The following is a 19,932-nucleotide window of genomic DNA, read 5'->3' as shown; positions in this document are numbered from 1 at the left end:
CGTAAGGGATGGAGGAAAGAGGCTTGGAGCACAAACACTCAGTGGCTGAAACTTCTAAGAGCTGGAGGGGTTACCTGGAATGCCAGAGGGGCTTTCCCTGCAGCTGTGGCTCTCCCCAAACTGGGTTGCAGGGAAACCCCCCCCCCCAACCTCTACCCTCAAAGGAAAATATTTGCCTGGAGAGAAGGAGGCTGGGTAGATGACATCTTCCTGCTGCCTTCAGCATGGCTGCCCCTTTTGAACCCCAAACAAATTTAGACCTATCACCAACACAGACTATTGCCAACAGTTTCCACAGTGGGCACATTTCCCCTCTTAAGATCATTTAGGCCACACAATGAAATATTATTTAGTCATAAAGAAGAATGAAATTATGTCATTTGCAAGAAAATGGGTAGAACTGGAGATCTTCATGTTAAGTGAAACAAGCCAGACTCAGAAAGTCAACTATCATATAAGGAATCTAGGGAAAAGATAAAAAGAGAGATGCATGAAAGTAGAAGAGAGAGACTATTAGAGAAGAGAAAGGGGATCTGGATGTGAGGGGAAGGGTGAAGGAGAGGAAATGGGGAGAAGAAAGTGATCAAAATATGTTATATGCATGGACAAATATGCCAAAATGAACCCACTAGTCTGTATGACTAATATATGTTAATTTTTTTAAAAAGTAAGTGCCAAGGCTGGGGATGTTGCTTGGTGGTAGAGAGAACACTTGTCTAGCATGTCCAAAGCACCTCTCCTCCACAAGTATTGCTCATTGCTAGGTTAAAAAAGCCAGTCTACAAAAGCTACACACTGAATGATCCCAACTATACGACATAAGATCAGTGGTTGCCAGGGGTTCAGGATCAGTGGTTGCCAAGGGAGAGATGAATAGATGGGACACAGAAGAATTTGAGGGTAATAAAACCATTCTGTATGACACTGTAAGAGTGGATACATGGCATACATTTGGTAAGTCTCATAAAAATGTGCAACAGAGTGAACTCAAGTACATTATAGACTTCAGTTAATCATAATATATAAATATTGGCTTATCATTTATAACAAATACTAATGGAGGAAAAACAAGTAAATGAATAAAATGAAAATTCCATTAAGCACAACTTCCTGTTCTTTTGAGCTATTGAAATGACTCCTATAGGAAGATATAAACTTATACGTGTCCTGGTGTTGTATAATTTCCCAACATTTCTCAGTGCTTTGAGAAAGTAAAATTGCCTCTGAAAGATGAACAAATTGTGAGAGCTGAGAGCTTCCAACAATCATAAATAAAAACAAAATTAGTTTTCATGGTGTTTTGAGGAGTAATTTTGCTATTACAATCTATCAAAGAAAATCTTTAATAATTATCAAAAAGGGAGAGATTTTTGAGGTTGTATTTTCCTGTTATGATACAATTAAATTAAAATTACATATAAACTAATAAAAAGGATGAGCTATTTGTAAATGAAAAAATATTTCCCCATAGTACTATGATTCAAAGGAAAAGTTATGTATAAAATAATGAAATATATCAAAACATATAGGATATAGCCAAAGGTGGCTCACAGGAAAAGCTACAGCCTCAAGTTTTTTTAATTATTAAAAACTAAAGACTGAAACTAGTTTCTTACTTAAAAGATGCTATAAATCAACCATAAACCAAAATGTAGTAGTAGTAGGAAATTAATAATGATGGACAATTACAAGAATTAGTAGAATACATAAAGCTAAAACTCATTTTAAAAAGAAAACTTTGAAAGTTTAGATAATTGACTTACATGCAGTAGTGAAAAAACAACACAGTGATCCTACATGACCTTTCCCAAGTCCCCTCCAATTTTGTAAATATATCGCACAGTACCAAGACCAGGATATGAACATTGACAGTCATGATACAGAAGACTTCTAACCACCAGGGTCCTTTTTCCTATTCCCTTTATATTGATACCTACATCCAAACCCTGCCCATAAACCTGCCCAGTTCCTAACCTGACAGCCATAAATCTGTTCTCTACTTCTATAGTTTTGTAATTTCAGGAATGTTATATAAATGGAATCATATAATAGGTAACCCTTTTGGATTGGCTTATTTTCTCTCAGTGTAATTCTCTGGAGAGTCCCTAAGTTGTTGCATATGTCAGTAGTTCATTCCTTTGTTTTGCTGAGTTGTATTCTGAGGTATGAATGTACCAGTGTGTTTAATCATTCACCCACTGATGGCCATCTGGGTTGTTTGTAATTTTTCACTATTGCAAATAAATCTGCTGTGAACAATCATGTATAAGGTTTTGTGTGAACATAACTTTTAATTTTTCTGGGATAAATGCTCAAGGGTGCAATTGCTGGATCATGTATATAGTTGTTGCACATTTAATTGTGGAAGAAACTGACAAATCACTTTCTAGAGTTGTACCATTTTATATTCTTGCCAATAATGTGTTAATGACCTGATTTGTCCACTTCTCACCTACCTCTGGCTGAAATATATATATATATATATATATATATATATATATATATATATGACATATACAACAATGATATATATTAATTTCAGCTGTTCTCAAAAGTGCATAGTGATGCATTGCTGTGGTTTTAACTTGCATTTCCTTGGGGGCTAATGATGTCTATCTTTTCATGTTCTTGTTTTCCATCTGCATATTATCTTCAGTAAAATAACACTTCATGCTTTTTGCCATTTTCTAATTGGGACTTTTAAATTGTTAAGTTTTCAGAATTCTTTATATATTTTAGATATCAGGTCTTTGTTGGATTTGTGGTCTGTAATATTTTCTCCAAGTCTATAACTTGTTTTTTCATCCTCTTAACAAACTCATTTCCGCAAAGACTATCAAGATTACTAGAATCTTGGCAAGCCCAATTAAGGAATCGAGAAAAGTGACATGACCACATGAAATTTCCTGTTTTTATAGAAATTTGGCTGGATTCCTAAAGCTGAAAATGATTGTTGGTAGTCCCAGTATATTTAAAACTGCCAGGAATTGGAGGCATGGAGGCAGGACTTACTAAGAGGTGGCAAAACAAGCAATCACCAATATTATTTTAAGGGAGTTTTTAGGTGTAGTGAGGGATTGAACTTTTTCTCTGCACAGTGAAGGAGAATGCTTCCACACACCCTCACCACACAGATGAAGGCTTCTCCAAAGGAACCATTTGCAGAGACAGTGGTTATCTCCAAGGGCACAAGTCAAGGATCTCTCTACCAGGCAGATGGTAGCTAAGCTGTGGGTATCTCCCTGGACTGCTACTTGAGAGGGGCAATGAGTTTTAGGGGAGGCTGTGAATGTGTCTCCTGGAGTTTTGAGAAATAAAGAAATAAACTTATCTCTGCTTCTCGACAGGGGAATCTGAAGGCAAACACCTGACCAAACCCATGTCCTTTTCATCAGTTATTCAGGCTGCACTTGGTAGTTTGGCAGGGCAAGGATGTCAGAGAATTTAGAAGCCAAGATGTCAGGTTTGACCTTACCTGGGAGGTCTGCACAGCAGAGTTTGGCTGAAAGAAGCCTGGTAAAAGCTAGTGTAAACTGGAGAGCACCTCATCTTTATGAGGCCCTGCTTCGGAGCAGAGGGGTGTAGTGGGGTCTGAGGCACCACCTTGAGGACTCATGAAAGGTCAGTGTTGGATGCTTGGTGTGAAGAGCACTTTAATCCTTAACCACCACAGTAGCACCAGCCTGTGTCCTTGAATTCTGTCCTTTGCCCTTGAGGGTCGGTGAGGAGAAAAGGAAAAGACTGGGGAAAGAGTCCTGTGTTCCAGGAGAGGGACAGTCTACGGCAGGTGTCCCAGGTTCTTGAGGAACAGACTCTGAGATGAGAATTCTTTTGAAAGTGATTCATTAGAAAGTGTTCTGAGGAAAAATGGGTAGTGGAATGTGTGCGGAAGCAGGGTGAGGAAGAGAAGGAGGCCCAGCAAGGATAGACGCTGACTGTGAGGTGAAGGTTCTTGTAAAAGTAATTCATTAGAAAGACTTTTCATCAGTTTTAAATGGAGTTCTGTGGTGGTGGTGGTGGTAGATGCAACTTCAGCTCAGTCCCACAGGAGAGCAATGGGGATGATATAGGTCACAGCTCAGAGTTATCCCTATTAGGAACAAGGGAGCTGCACACATCAGTCAGCGGTTAACAGTGAGAATGTGAATCCCAAGATACTTCTCCCCGTGTGCCCAGATGTATGAGGGCCTTCATCAGATGAAGAAACATTGATGCTGGCTGTTAAAAATAAACCCACAGGGGAAGTCAGTGTGCAGGAAAGGGGTGAAGGGATCTGAAGGGGTCCAAGCAAAGCCTTCAGTTTTCTGCTGTGGCCCCACCCATGGCAGATCCATCCCCAGCCAACACTGCTTGAAGTTTTGATGGAGTGTGAGATGAAAGTTTTGCTTTAGTCTGGATTGGACTTTTGAGACCTGAAATTAAGACTGTTCATATAGCTGCATATATAGGAAAGAATAATGCAAAAATTCTACTTAATAACAGTGAAGGGTGAATTAGTATATGGTGCAGTTTATCAGGTTAAAGAAGCTCCCTTCTATTCCTAGTGTACTGAGAAAAAAAAGTCACAAATGGGGCTGGGGATTTAGCTCAGTGGCACCATGCCTGCCTTACAAGTGCAAGGTCCTGAGTTTGATCCCTGGTACCAAAAAAAATATAAATAAAAATTTAAAAAATCATGAATAGGTATTGAATTTTGTCTAGAGTCTTTTCTGCACAAGTTGATCCAATTATGTAGTTTTTCTTTATAGATTTCTATATAGTAGATTACATTAATTGGTTTCTGAATATTTAGCTAGACTTGCAGTCCTGGCATAAACTGCACTTAGTTGTACCTTTTTACAAATCGCTAGACTCAAGCTGCTAATATTTTGTTGACAATTTTTGTGTTTATGTTCATGTGACTTCTGGTCAGTGCTTTTCTTGTATTATCTTTGGTTAACAGTTGTGGTGAACCTATGGCACGCAATGCTGCAGTGGACATGCAGAGCCCTGTCAGCACATTAGCTAAGTCACCCCAGCAGCTGAGCAATGGATAAGTTGTTTTATCTAAACCAAAACCTCAGTATTAAGGTTTAATTGTAGCATTGGCACTTTGTGATAAATAAGTGAGTTTTGGGTTGCTGGGTTAGTGTTAGAGTTAGGGAAAATGCTAGCCTAATAAAATGAAGTGGGAAGTGTTCCTTCCTTTCTACTTTCTGGAAAAAATTGTGCAGAACTGGTGTTCTTTCATTTTTAAGTATTTGATAGAATTTTCTAGTTAATCTGCCTAGGGCTAGAGAATTCCTTTTTTTTTCGGTACCGGGGATTGAACTTGGGTCCTTTCGCTTGCAAGGCAGGCAGTGAAACCACTGAGCTAAATCCCCAGCCCAACTTATGGATTATTTAGAAATATATCATTTAATTTTTGAAGTGTTGGGGATTTAAAATTCTTTTTGTTATTGATTCTGAGCTTAATTCTATGATTATCTGATGACATACTTTGCATAATTTCAGTTTGTTTAAATTTGCTAAGGTTTGCCGGAGATGTAGCTCGGTGGTGCTGCTCCTGCCTGGCAAGCACAAGGTCCTGAGTTTGATTCCTGATACTGGGAAAAAAATTTGCTAAGGTTTGTTTTATAATCTGAGGTAGAGTTAGCTTGGTGAAAGTTACATATGCACTTGAAAATAGTGTGTATCCTGCTGTTGTTGGGTAGAGTAAGGAACAGTGTTAATTAGGTCCAGCTGTTAATGGCACTATTCAATTTTGTATTTTAGGTTTTTAATCATAATGATTGGTTTGTGTCTGAGTTAATGGTAATGAAAGACCTAATGTGGGACTCTTAGATAGGTTCAGTATGGGGATACTCACCAGACAGAACAAATGATTAAGGGGTTGAAACTCGTAGCCTCATCAACTGATCTCTGGGGTGGTAGCTGGAGATGAATTTGTATGGCAAACTCTCAAACTTTGAGATATTATGAGCATTTAGGGTGATGAGGATGTTCATATGCCAGGTGGGTGGTGGACCTGAACTCCATAGGACAGAAGCTTCTCTCCTCAGGGCCCTTATGCACCTCACCCTTTGTACCTTTTCATCTGACTGTTCATCTGTATGATATTCATTATAGTAAAGTGGTCAAAGCAAGCAAATTTTTCTCTGGGTTTTGTGAGCTGTTCCAGAAAGTTATTGAACTCAAGGGCAGGGTTGTGGGATCTCCCAGTTTACACACAGTTGGTCAGAAGTGTGAGTAGCCTGAATTTGTGATTGGCACCTGAAATAGGGCAATCATGTGCAACTGAGCCCTTGGCCTGTTGGATTTGCTATGTAGATAGTGTCAGAATTAAATTAAATTACAGGATACTCAACTAATGTTTGCAGAGAATTTGTTTTTGGTGTTAGAAAATACCATAGTTACGATATTAGCACAAGAAGAAAAGTTAAATCAGTGGAACCTATTAAAAATCCAGAAACACATACAAATATAATTAGGAGCTTAATATATAATGAAAGTCTTACTTAAATTCTTTGGGAGAAAAGAATTAGAGAAATCTGTTCTAGGCAAATGTTAATAAAAGTAGCACAAGTGAAACATTTTATGATAAAAGAGACTTTCAGGTAAAAAATGTTAAAGCTACATCATGTGTTGATATAGTGCACCTAAAATGAGTCAGGTTATTGACTCCTTTGATCTGAAGGAGTAGATCCAACTCATTTAGAGCAAAAGTTTACAGAAATACAAGGATAAATTAATAAAGTTCCAATTCATGGAAGAGGAACTGACCTTTCCCTGAACAGAAAGAGAAAAACACACACTCCTTGTCTTTGAGTTAGAATTTGAAATCAGAACTATGTCTATTTATAAAAGAAAGTCTACTGGAATTAAATGTAAACTTGAAACCAAATCCCCTGGACTAAAACATGGATGTTATTGTACCACCAATGCCTTATCCCAAGAACCTGGATTTATAATCTAGTGAGTAAAACAAAAGCAAAAAAGTATTTGTGCAAACTCAGGTCAGGGAAAATGTCAGGAGTGAGATTAAATTTGGCTCATCTCTGGAATCTGTTGTGTAATGGATTTCTTTTTAGTGATTTTAGTATTTGATGTAAAGACGTAAACTTCTCTCATCACATCGTCTTATTCAGGTGACCGCTTTTTCTCATTTGAAATGTAAACCTTTTTTTGTAGGAACATCAGGTTTTGTGGAAAATATTTAGATAATGCTGAGAAGTCATAAAACATTACTCATGTAGGAAGTAGTAATTTTCTTAAAGCATGCATGTTAATCTCTGTAGCTATCATTGAATTTAAAATTAAGGTTTTAAAATTTTCTTTTAAGCATTTGAAACTCAATCTTTTGTTTCACATACTCTAAACACTTGCTGCAATGTCTAATGTATGTATAGTGTTTTGAAGTAGCCATTACACATTTCTGTCTTCCACTTGCAGTGTTTGTAGTAAACTTCAATTAAATAAAAGAGATTTTGGCATTTTACAAACCTAAAATATAATTCAAAGCTTTGTTTTTTCCACAGTGGTAACAGGTAAGTATTTATTGAAACAATGAGGCAGAAGATATTTCTCTTTTTTTTTTTGGTACCGGGGATCAAACTGGAGCCCTTGCACTTGCGCAGCAGGCGGTGAAACCACTGAGCAAAATCCCCGGCCGAGAAGATAGTCCTTGATTGGCTAGAATTAAAAGTTTGTTGGAGAAGGGTTTCCTTCTATATGACTGTTGTCTTAGTTACTTTTCTCATTGCTGAGACAAAATATTCAACACCCAAAGTTAAAGAAGAAAAGGTTTATTTTGGCTCATAGTTGGTAGAAATTTCAGTGCATAATTGGCTAGCTTGAAGCCAGGGTGGCATGGCAGAGGGGCATCACAGAGGAGAAAAAACAGTTCATGGCATGGAAAGTGAAAGGCACGAGGCAGTGAAAGCAGCAAGTGACGGCATCAGCCCTTTTTCTGTCCCTTATATTCTATTCAGGTTATACTCCCTCAGGGTGTGTGGCACTCACACCCAAGGTAGGCTTTCCCATTATCCACACCCAGAACTGTGCCAAATCAATTAGTACACTAATTTAGTAACCACACACTCTTAATCCCAGCATCACATACCCTAGATCCAGATACCTCTGAGAAGCTCCACCTACAACCCTATGAAGCTTTGGGGGTATATCTAGACACAAGCCATAACAACTGTTAAGAAGAAAAATTGATAAATTCTTTATGGGTCAATATGGCAGTACAGTTATCTTTACAATTTTTTATTTTAACATAGAGATTTCTACCTAGCAATCTTATTTCTAGATATCTAGGGGAAATATTTGATTATCACAATAGGCAAATATGATACTTAAATAAATATAAGAAAATAAAAATAATCTCAGGTATATATGAGATCATTGCACAATAAAACTAGAAATCAATGACAAAAGAAATCACAGAGGGCCGGAGATTTAGCTCAGTGGTTTTGCAGCCTGCCTCGCAAGCGCAAGGACCCGAGTTCAATCCCAGGTACCAAAAAAAAAAAAAAAAAAGAAATCATAGAAAGTACACAAACACACAGAGATTAAATAATATACTCTTGAATAATCAATGGGTCACAGAAGAAATCAAAGAAAACATTTGGAAGTTTCTAGAATCAAACAATAATGGCTGTACAACATATCAGAATTTATGGGACACTAAAAACAGTCCTAAGATGAAAGTTTACACGTGTGAATGCCTATATTAGAAAAATAGAGTAATCTCAAATAAGTAACCTAATCATGCATTTCAAGTTCCTAGAAATATAAGAGAAATTCACATCCAAAACCTGTACAAGGAAAAATCATAAAGAATTGAATAGAAATTAATGAAATTGAGACTAAAAACATATAAAGAATCAATAAATCATAGAGTTGAATTTTGAAAAGATAGACAAAATAGACAAATCCTTAGCCAAATTTACAAAAAGAAGGAAAGAAAGCATTCATATCAAAGCAAATAGAAATGAAAAATATCAACAATGATATTGCTGAGATTCAGAGGATTAAACTAATTACTTTGAAAACTGTATTCCAATAAATTGCAGAATGTAGAGGAAAAGGAGACATTCATAGACACATACCAATTACTAAACCTGAACCCAGAGTAAAAAACCCTGAGTAGACCAATAATAACAATAAAATGGAAGCAGCAATAAAACCCCTTCCAAGTAAGAACAGTTCTGGATCCAGTGGATTCACCTTGAATTTTAGCAGAACTTGAGGGAAGATTTACTGACAATGCTCTTTAAACTCCTCCATGAAATTGAAAGGGAAGAGACACTGCCAAACTCATTCCTTGAAACCAGCATTGCTCTAATATCAAAATTAGATAAGGAGCTGCGCAAGCACAAAGACCTGAGTTCGATCTCTGGTACCAAAAAAAAAAAAATTAGACAAGGATTTAACAAAAAAGAGAAAACTGCAGTCCAGTTTCCTTAATGACCATAGATACAAAGATCCTCAACAAAATACTTGCAAACAGAATATAACAAATCATTACAAAGGTCCTACATCATGATCAAGTTGTTTTCATCCCAGGGATGCAAAGATAGTTTGACATACATAAATCAATAAATGCAATGCACCACATAAACATCACAGATCATCTCAATAGATGCAGAAAAAGCCCTTGACAAAGTGCAACATCCATTCATGATAAAAAAAAATCTTGATGAAAATTGGTATAGAAGAACCTTACCTTAAAATGATAAAAGCTATTTATGACAAACTCACTGTTAACATATTAAATGGGAAAAAAAGCATTTCTTCTGAAATCAGAAACCAGACAAAAGTGTCCACTTTCACCAATCCTGTTCAACATAGTACTCAAAACTTTAACCAGTGCATTAGGTAAGAGAAAGGAATAAAGAGATTAAATTTGGAAAGAAGTCAAACTATCTTTATTTGAAGATGACATCGTTCTTTACACAGAGGTCTCCATCAGAAGACTCTTAGAACTAATGAATTCAGCAAAATGTCAAGACACAAAATAAATACACAAAAATCAATAGCTTTCCTGTGTAGTCAGAATGAACCCACTGAGAAAGAAAGTAGGAGAATGATCCTATTTATAGTAGCTTCAAAAAAATTAAATTAAATACCTAGGAATTAACCTAATCATGGAAGCAGAACACCTTTATGATGAAAAGTAGGGCCGGGGATTTAGCAGAGTGGTTCCGCCGCCTGCCTCGCAAGTGTGAGGTCCTGAGTTTGATCACTGGTACCAAAAAAACCCCCCAAAAACAAAGAAAGAAATAAAATTCACATATAATGAAAAGTGTATGCTCTAAAAAACAGAGACTGAAGAGAACATTAGAAAGTGGAAAGACATGCTTTGTTCTTGGATAGGTAGAGCTAAATATCATCCAAATGGCTGTATTACCCAAAATGATATATAGATTTAATACAATTCACATCAAAATTCCATTGACATTTTCACAGAGCTAGAAAAAAATGATTCTAAAATTTATTTGGAACCAGAAAAGATCCAGAAAGCAATCCTGGGCAACAAGAACAAGGCAGGAGGTATTACAATCCTACACTTCAAGTTATACTACAGGGCTACAGTAGTTAAAAACAGCATGGTGGTGGAACAAAAACAGACAAATTGGCCAATGGAATAGAATAGAGGTTGGAGAAAACCCACAAGAATCTTCAGCCATCTGATTTTTGACAAATGGGCCAATAATATGCACTGGAGAGAAAATGACCTCTAAGAAATGATATTGGGAACACTGGTTATCCACATGTAAAAGAATGAATCTTGATCCATATCTCTCACCACATATTAAAATCAAATAAAAATGGATCAAAGCCCTATATAAAAAAACAGAAACACTGAGTCTGCTTGAAGAAAAAATTGGTAAACTCTTGAAAATATAGGCTATAGGCAAGGATTTCCTGAACAGAACCTCAACTGCACAAGAAATAATACCCAGAATCAACAATATATCAAAATAAAAATCTGCAAAGCAAAGGGAACAATAAACAAAGTAAAGAGACAACCAATAGACTGAGAAAAAATTTTTATTAGCTACTTTTCAGACAGAGGGCTAATATCTAGAATATATAAAGAACTCAAAAAATTAGACCCCCTGAAATAAAAGACCCAATCAAAAGATGGGCATTTGAAATGAATAGACACTTCTAGAATAAAGAATACAGTGGCCAGTAAATACATTAAAATATTCAGCATTTTTGACCATTATACAAATGCAGATCAGCCAGGGATTTAGCTCAGTGGTTCTGCTGCCTGTCTCGCAAGTGCAAGGTCCAGAGTTTGATCCCCAGTACCAAAAAACCAAAACCAAAACCAAAAAAAACCAAGTGCAGATCAAAACAACACAGATCCCACCTTACTCCACGAACCCTTCTACATACATTGATGGGAATGTAACTTAGTGCAAGTACTATGGAAAACTGTATGGAGATTCTTCAAAAAACTAAAAATAGAAACTGCATTTGACCTAGCTATACCTCTCCTGGGTATCTGAAAGAACTCAAGTCATCATGTTGGAATGATGTATGCATACCCATGTTTATAAAACAGCACAGCTTACAACAGACACATCATGGAAGGAGGCTTTATGCCCATCAACAGAAAATGGATAAAGAAAATGTGGTATATATGTATAATGGAGTATGACTCAGCCAAAAAAAAGGATAAATTTGAGTCATTCATAAGAAAAATGGGTGGATCTTGAGACCATAATACTAAGTGAAATAGGTTAGTCAGAAAAGGTCGAGAGATAGAGGAAGGTAGTGTTTCCCCTCACCATGATACTGAATAATCCGTTTAAAGAATTTCAGCTTTTCATCTGCACAATCTGGGCTCACTGGCTGATTCTAGAGCTCAAGAGAATAACCCATCCAACAGGAAGGACAGCTTAGGGACTGTTTTAGTTGGAAGCTGAGACTGACTCCTAGCTGATTCGGGCTCCTCAGAATACTGAACCACTGAGAAGGAGATGAAGGCAATTGTATTTTTGAGAGTGACTGATTTGATTAAGAAAGAAAATTTGTCTGTTATCTCATAATGGGCAAAAAGAAGACTGAATTCGCCATTCACGAGACTTATTTGGTGTCATATAACATTCCCATGACTGGTAATAAAAATGTTCAATGGCAAATTTGTGACAACTCAATAGACAGAACTCCTAAGGATGTGAACCCTGTAGAAATGAACTTCTGGGGGCCGGGGATTTAGCTCAGTGGTGCCACTGCCTGCCTTGCAAGCACAAGGTCCTGAGTTCAATACCTGGTACTAAAAAAAAAAGAACTTTTGGGGTCACCTCACTGAGAAAAAGAATCCTGAAGTGATGGGAGAGGGTTAGTAATCATGGCCAGGTTGGTGGAAGAAGGAAACTGTGATTGTCAACATGAAAGAAGTCTTGGAGACAGAAGCATGGAGGAAAGAAAGAAGACTGCTTATAAAGAGGTTGAAAGGGAATCAGCCTTTAGTAGGACAAGTGTAACAAGCAAAACACCAAAACAGATATTCCAAGGGAAATCCTTGGAATATCATCAGTGTTAACTGGTTTTGACCAGTCTCCTTGGCTGGCAGAACTCAGCACTTCTCTTCCATGATCTTCATCTTCACAAAAAGTCATGACATGTGTTTAGGCATCAGCACTGCAAAAGTCAGGGTTATTTTTCCTAGAGAGTCAGCAATTATGGGAAATGCTCAAACTTCAAATTATTTTGTGGGACTAGAAAGAGAACTACCTTTAATGAAACCCTCATGCAATTTATCGGCAATATTGTCCACTTGACTCTCGTGATATGTTTAGAATTGGAACTTTTTATGGCCCACATGCCAGCTGGGACAACTACTGTGATGACACTGTTCAAGCTTCCAAAACTCCCTGTGGAGCTGGCTAAAGTCATGTTTGGTCTCCCTCTACCCAGCTTTACTTATTTCCCCATCCTTTCCTAGATATTGATCCTAATAATTAGCTCATATCCCAAATACAATTTCAGCATTAGGATCCAAAAACTCAATGTGTTAGCTTACCATCAGTATAAAAAAATAAGATATAATCAACTTAAAAAGAGAAAAGATTTACTTGGGTTCCTAGTTTTAGAGGTTTCAGTCCATGATTGACTGACTCAAATGCTTTGGGCTCGTGGTGAGCAGCACATCATAGGCATGGTCCTCTAAAACATTACACTAAATCCCAGGCCTTTCTCCCTCCCTTCCTTCCTTCCTTCCTTCTTTCTTTCTTTCTTTCACTCTTACTTTTGCTTTCTTGCTTTCTTTTCTTTGTTACTGGAGATTGAACCGAAGGCCTCACAAATGCTAGGCAATCATTCTGCTACTGAACTACATCCCCAGCCTTTTAAAATTATTTTATTTTTTTGAGACAAGGTCTCACTATGTAGTCCAAGTCAGCTTTAAACATGCTATATAGCCCAGGATGGCCTCCAACTTGCAGTCCTCCTGCCACAGCATTCTCAGTAGCCAGGATTACTGGCATGTGCCCCTATACTGGGTTTAGGTCCCACCTTTTAAAGAGTCCACCATCTACTAGTAGTGACCTGCTGGGAGTTAAGCATCTAATAGATGGGTCATTCAAGAACATCCTAGATCCAAACTGTAGCACTAGCCTGCAACATTTATGTTGTGGTTTAAATCAGGAATGAGGCCCAGAACTCTCATATGCTCTGAAGTAGGGCTTTTTGGAGGTGACTGGATCATTGGGGTGCTATAGCTGTCTTGCTGTTAGAGGTAGGGGCTGGTTGGAGTCAAGTCATTGGGAGCACGAGGCTGGAAGGGCATAGCTGTTCCTGTAGCTCCTCTCTTCTTTCTCTGTTTCTTGGCCTCCATGTGGAGAACAGCTTCCCTCCACCTTAGTCCTTCTACCATGATGTTTCTATCTTGAAGCCAGCCAATGATGGACTAAAAATGTGAGCAAAAATAAACCTCTCCTCCTTTAAGCTGTGGATGTCAGGTATTGTCTCTCAGTGATGAGAAGGTGACTCAGACAATATACTAATCAAACTATCAAATAACAAAAACAAAACCAGAAAACAAAACCAAACTGGAGACAACCTTCATGTTTACCATAGGGAAATGCTTAATAAATAAATGATGAGATATATGATGAAATGAACATTACCTTTCATGAACTCAGGTGGAGAAATGATCTTAATACATTTTTAGTTCAATTTCTAAAAAAGCAAGTAGATGAACACATTTCCATGTATATAAAAAATGTTCTACAATGTATTTATTTTACATGTCCACACTTGGGTTTCTTCCTCTTGAAAGGGATGTGTGCATGGACCTAGGGCAGTCCTGAGAGAACTGGCAGGGCCACAGCATGACCTGGAATCTAGTTCATGAGGACAATAGCTTTGCAGACAGCCTGGCCAGGGTGTCTGCAGCAGTGGGTTTGACTCCTGGTTATCTCCTTTGCATCATCCAAAATGCCTCCCAAGGTGCTTGTGAGAATCAATTGGCTATTTAAATAAAATGTCTGGAACAGCTCCCTTCAAAAATTTGATGCTCAGTAAAAGTTTGTGCCTTTTATTGATTTAACCTGCCCAGGACATGCTAGTCTCTAATGCTCTTTTTCCTCCTGACTTGAGTGACAAGAATGAATCTCAAGCTGGGGAGCTTGATGGTTAAGGCCTCAGAGGCTGCTCAGATGCCAGGGAGTCAGGCAAGGATTGAGCATGAGGAGGTTCCTCTGGGGCTGGGAGTCAAGGATGGCAACACCAATAATTCTAGAAAATTCAGAGGTAGAAGGTGAATGGAGATATAAGGCATAGAAGAAAAATAGACTTTCCCTTTTGGTACCGCTCTCCCCTCACATGGTAAAACAAGGAAGTCAGGGGAACTTCAAGAAAGCGGAAGGGGAGTAGACATGCCCAGGAAGTTGATAAAAAATCTGGGTCCACACCCAGTCCTTCCCACATCTCTGCAGGTGTTCCAGTTACAATCTATTCTCATTATTTACAGTGCCACATTGAGGAAAAGGGATGTCCTATTCTGTAGAACTTTGCTTTTCATACACAAAGATCAGCAGGACTGCGTCATGCATGTGAGTTCTCCTTTGGTCCTTCCCGCCTCAACTGTCCAGGATTCAGTTCTTCACTTCCCCCGTTTGGTCATTCCTGCCTGCACAACAAAGCCAAGAGTCACAGCCTTCACACTTTCCACAGGTAACTGGGCTGGTGAGGCCAGGGGGACAAAGGGGACAGGGAATGTGTTAGAAGAAGCAGGGAGAGGGAGACTTTGGGTCTTGGGTGGGAGCAATTGGGTTTTTTTTGGTTCCGGGGATCGAACTTGGGAACTTGCACTTGCAAAGCAGGCGGTGGAACCACTGAGCTAAATTCCCAGCCCAAGGGTGGGAGTAATTGGAAGAAATATAAGAGGGCAAAGTGGAAATTAATTACCAAGTGGAGACTTGAGACTCTATTCTCTTTCATATATTCTAGATTGAGTTGTGGTGGTCACAGTCCTCAGTCACAAACTCAAACTCAAACTCAGGCTCATTTCTGGCCCAATTGTAGTCTGATCTTCAACCCCAATTCTAGTCACAGCCCTAAGCCTAATTCTAACCTCCGCTCCTTCTTTAACCCAACCTCAGCTTCAACCTCAGAATCAACTTGAATCTAAATACCGGCCTCAACCCAAAATTACACCTCAATGCTATTCTGCTTCCAGTTTCGGTGCCAAGCTTAGACTTGACTCCATCCATGACCTACCATGAATACTGATGCCAATCCGACATATAATACAACCTCAGCTCCAGCCCAAGTTTAGATTCAGGCATAGCAATAAATTTTGCTCCAAGTTTACTCAACTCAACCCCTGCCCGAAGTTCAAACCTGACCTATTTCTACCTTCAGCTACAAACACCAGCACTTTTTTTTTTTTTTTTTTTTTTTTGGTGCCAGGGATTGAACTCAGGACCTTTCACTTGCGAGGCAGGAGGTGGCACCACTGAGCTAAATCCCCGGCCCAACACCAGCACAATTTGATCATAGTCCTAATTCGGAGATTATTCTCAACTAGAACCTTACTCTGCTCTGACCTCAGCTACACTCTGCTACTCTGCTCTTTGGCTCCAGTTCTGCTCCACTCTGGACTCTGGTCTCTTAATTTCAGCTCTGACAGCCTCAGAGGCTGTGTGTTTGTCCAAGAAGGAACATGGAGTATGAAAACTTGAAGCAGTTGGGGAGTGAGGAGAAAAACCCAGGGATTAGAAAAGGTAAGAGGAATGAGGAAACAGTCTTTCTTAAAGTTCGCTGTTAATATGTCTGGTAGGATATCTGCTGTCATGTCATGTCAGCTCTGCTACCATGTACAATTTTGGACCTTAATTCTGAGTGGGTCAGTTCCTCTGAAGGCCCATTGTGAAGAGGATTTAAGGTCCTCAGACAGACAGAGACACAGAAGATCTCCATTGACCTTCTTTCCAGAGCTCTATGGGGTGGGGATGAGAGGTGTGCTTTGCACAGTTGGGTTTGGGAGAAAAACTCATTAATTTGCATGCCCAGTCATGCAGATGTGTGTGAACCTGCTAAGGACCTGTCTCTCCCCAACTATCTCTATCCTTGTGCTGTCTCCTCCAGCTCTGATGATAAGACTTCAGATATCACCAACTGTCCCTGTCTCTGTATATTTATATGTATATGGCTCACATATACATATAAATGTACACATTTATACATATACATATAAATGTACACATTTAGGGGTGTGCACATAAGTCTCCAGGGGTGTGAGAGATCTGTGTGACTGAGGACTTGTGTTGGTCCAGGAGGAGTCAAAGGGCTGGTAATCTGCCGCCCCCAAAATCTCCTCATTCAGCTCTTATCCCAGCAAAACCAAGGCTCAGCCTTCAACCCTAGATGGGTCTTTGGGGCTCTCTTTTCCTCCTGACTCTGTCCCAGCCTGGATTCTCCTTGTAATGATACTCTCTTCTCTCTCAGCCCCACCTCTCCAGAGTATACTGGGGAATTTCTGCTGTAGGCCCTACCTCATCCTGATCTCCCTGGGCCTTAGTTTCCTGCTCCTGATGGTTATCTGTGTGATTGGACACCAAGGTGGGTGCCCGGGGTGGGCAGGAAGAGAGAAATCATGGGAGTGCAGTTGTGAGGCAGTGCTAGGGTGATGGTGAGAACCAAGGCAGGAGCAGTGATGGGCACAGTGGATAGTTATGGGATAACATGACAGTGGCACTGCTATCAGCAGCCTAGCAGCCAGAGGGGCTGTAATGAGACAGTTGATAAGAGAGGTGGGGATAGTGATGGAAATAGTGAAGGACCCATGATTTGGATGGCTGGTGGTCATGTCACTTATTAGTTGGGCCATGTTGTCTAATTACATCACCTCCTAAGCCTTAGTGTCTCTGTGTGCAATTCTGGATAACAACAAGGCCTGTACCATTTCCACTGGGTCAGTGTAAGGACCAAAGGAAACTATGTGTAAAATGAGGACCTGATAAATCTTATCTCTGATTACTGCCTCCACTTCATCAGGTTCTAACATACAGAAAGACCTGGTTACCTTGAGTACAAATTTCAGCAACTTCACCTCAGACCACGAGGCTGACATCCAGTGACTGACTTCCAACTGTGAGCCAAACTTGAAAGGGGCACTGGGATGAGGTGGGTCTGGATGAGGAGCAGCAGGGCAGGGGTCTGCCTCATGAGCTTGAGTCCCTTTGTCCTCCAGATGGCACATTGCAAGAAAGCATAAATTCTCTTAAAGCAGAGGTGGAAGATCACAGGCAGGAACTGCAAGCAGGTGAGAGACCCTTGTCTCCATAGTGCAGGGGTGGGTATGTAGGGGAACAACTTCCTGGTGCTGAGCCCCCTCCTCTCCAGGCCATAGCTTGAAGGATAAAGTGAATTCTCTGGAGGAAACTCTGCAGAAAAAGGAGCAGGAGTTCAAAGCAGGTCAGATGGCTGTTCCCCTGCACTTCGGCGTGGTATTTGTGGGAGCACATGTTTTCTGGACTGTGTCCTGTGCAAGGTGCATGAGGGGTAGGAGCTCACTGAGCAAGGCCACACATAGAGCATGGTTCCCACTCACATCTGTTTCTGTCCCAGATCAATCTCAAATGCTCATGCAAGTCCAGAAGCTGATAAAAGACCTGCTGTCCCTGTCTTGCCAGCTGGTTGAGCTCAAGAGCAATGGTGAGGAGCGATAAGGGTGTGCCTGGCCTCTCTTTAGAGCTGACAGCCCACTGAGCATCACTTCAACACCTTCTCCCTCCCTCTCCCTACCTAGGTTCTAAGACCTGCTGCCCTCTTAACTGGATGGAGCATGAGGGCAGCTGCTACTGGTTTTCTCAATCAGGGAAGTCCTGGCTTGAGGCTAACAAGTCCTGCCAGATGGAGAATGCCCACCTGGTGATAGTGAACTCCTTGGAGGAGCAGGTGAGGACCCACCAGGCCCTTATTCAAGGCTGGATGGTCTAAGGAAGAGGTCACCATCTTATTCTTCTCTCCCCAGAGATTTATTGAGGGCAACGCGAGACAGAGGAACATCTGGATAGGCCTAACTGACAAAAGTGGGTCCTGGAAATGGGTGGGTGGATCTGACCAGGACAGAGGTTTTACGTATGTTTGTTTGCCAGAATCTCTGTGTCCTGTGTCTGGGGCTGTTCCTACTTCCCGGCCTGTGGCCCTGTGTTCAGAGAGACTCCTGGGGATGGGGCCGAGACTGACTTTCTTGTCATTTCTCTTGTCTACAGGAACTGGAGTCCAGAGCAGCCAGATGACTGGTATGGGCATGGGCTGGGAGGAGGCGAGGACTGTGCCCACTTCACCAGTGATGGTAGATGGAATGATGACGCCTGCGTGAGGCCCTACCACTGGGTCTGTGAGATAGAGGTGAGCCAAGCCAGCTAAGAGCCTCTCTCACTGTAATTTATTTCCTCAATGATTTGAAATGCTAAGATCAAGTATTAAGAATCCTCCTTTCTAGGGGCCTTCACTTTCTTGGGGATTTTTCAACTAGCAGTTTAAGGGGAGAGAAAATGTTGATCTCTAAGGAATGTGAGATTTTTAGGGGTGGGGAGAATGAAATCCATGCTATTTTGTACAGTGTGCAGCTTATTATTGTCAACTTTTTCTTAGAGTAAAAAGAATAGAAGCATACCTATGCACTGTCTGGTTACTGGTGGTTTGGAGCAGGCAGTGGCCTGGTTGACAGGTGGGAGACTTGGGCAGGAAGTGACATCATGAGAACTGAATAGGCTTTGGGCCTGCTGGCCTGGTGAGGAGCCTGGCTTTGTGATTTACAAGTGTGCGAGCTTGGGCAAGTTATTCTGTTCTCTGAACCTCAGCTGAAAAATAGGATTGTTAGGGGAGCAACATCCCGTAGAACTTTGTTGAGTGCTTCAAAAACCTTAAGTGAAACACATGGCATCTGTTGCGTTCATCACAGTAAACAGAAGCCACATTTACAGAGAGGTTTCACATGCCACAAATACCCAGTGACCAAGTGCCTGAGGACAACAGGGACCATGGAAGAGAAACACCAACCTTAATAGAATCAGTGAGCAGGAATGGGAGTGGAGACACCAATTAAGATTTCACAGATACTTCTGGGATTATTATGCTTATTATTCCTGTGGTACTAGTGATTGAACACAGGGCTGTCCCACTGAGCTATATCCTCAGCTCTTTTTATTTTTATTTTTTAAATTTTGAATCCAAGTCTACTAAATTGCTCACACTGGGCTCAAATATGTGATCCTCTTACCTCTGCATTCCCAGCTGCTGGGATTACAAGCAGGTGCCACCCTACCCCCCAGCATGCTTGTGGAATTAGTAACAAATTTGTACAAAGTGTTTGCACATAAATAAGACCTTAACTGATTCAAAACAGGAGGAATTCTCTTACCATTATAAAATAGAAATGACCACAAAAGTGCATTCTTTTTTTTATAGTTTGAG

The 19,932-nt window shown here is 40.1% G+C and overlaps 1 protein-coding gene across 1 annotated transcript; it reads left to right on the top strand.

Moving 5' to 3' along the window:
• Positions 1-154: 154 nt before the first annotated feature.
• On the top strand, positions 155-18,882 carry LOC101725332 (C-type lectin domain family 10 member A). The gene is given in 10 exon segments (XM_087191713.1): positions 155-15,180; positions 16,130-16,232; positions 16,957-17,070; positions 17,506-17,601; positions 17,702-17,773; positions 17,854-17,925; positions 18,079-18,165; positions 18,260-18,408; positions 18,485-18,591; positions 18,726-18,882. Coding segments are annotated over 9 exon segments (915 nt in total). The 5' UTR covers positions 155-15,180; positions 16,130-16,171.
• The last annotated feature ends 1,050 nt before the right edge of the window (positions 18,883-19,932 follow it).

Source organism: Heterocephalus glaber, unplaced genomic scaffold (assembly GCF_053883595.1).
Source record: "Heterocephalus glaber isolate CG9 unplaced genomic scaffold, H.glaber_assembly_v1.0 deba00001564, whole genome shotgun sequence".
Classification (NCBI taxonomy): Eukaryota; Metazoa; Chordata; class Mammalia; order Rodentia; family Bathyergidae; genus Heterocephalus; species Heterocephalus glaber.
The sequence above is the reverse complement of the archived record's forward strand: the minus strand, read 5'-3'. Positions and strand labels throughout refer to the sequence as shown.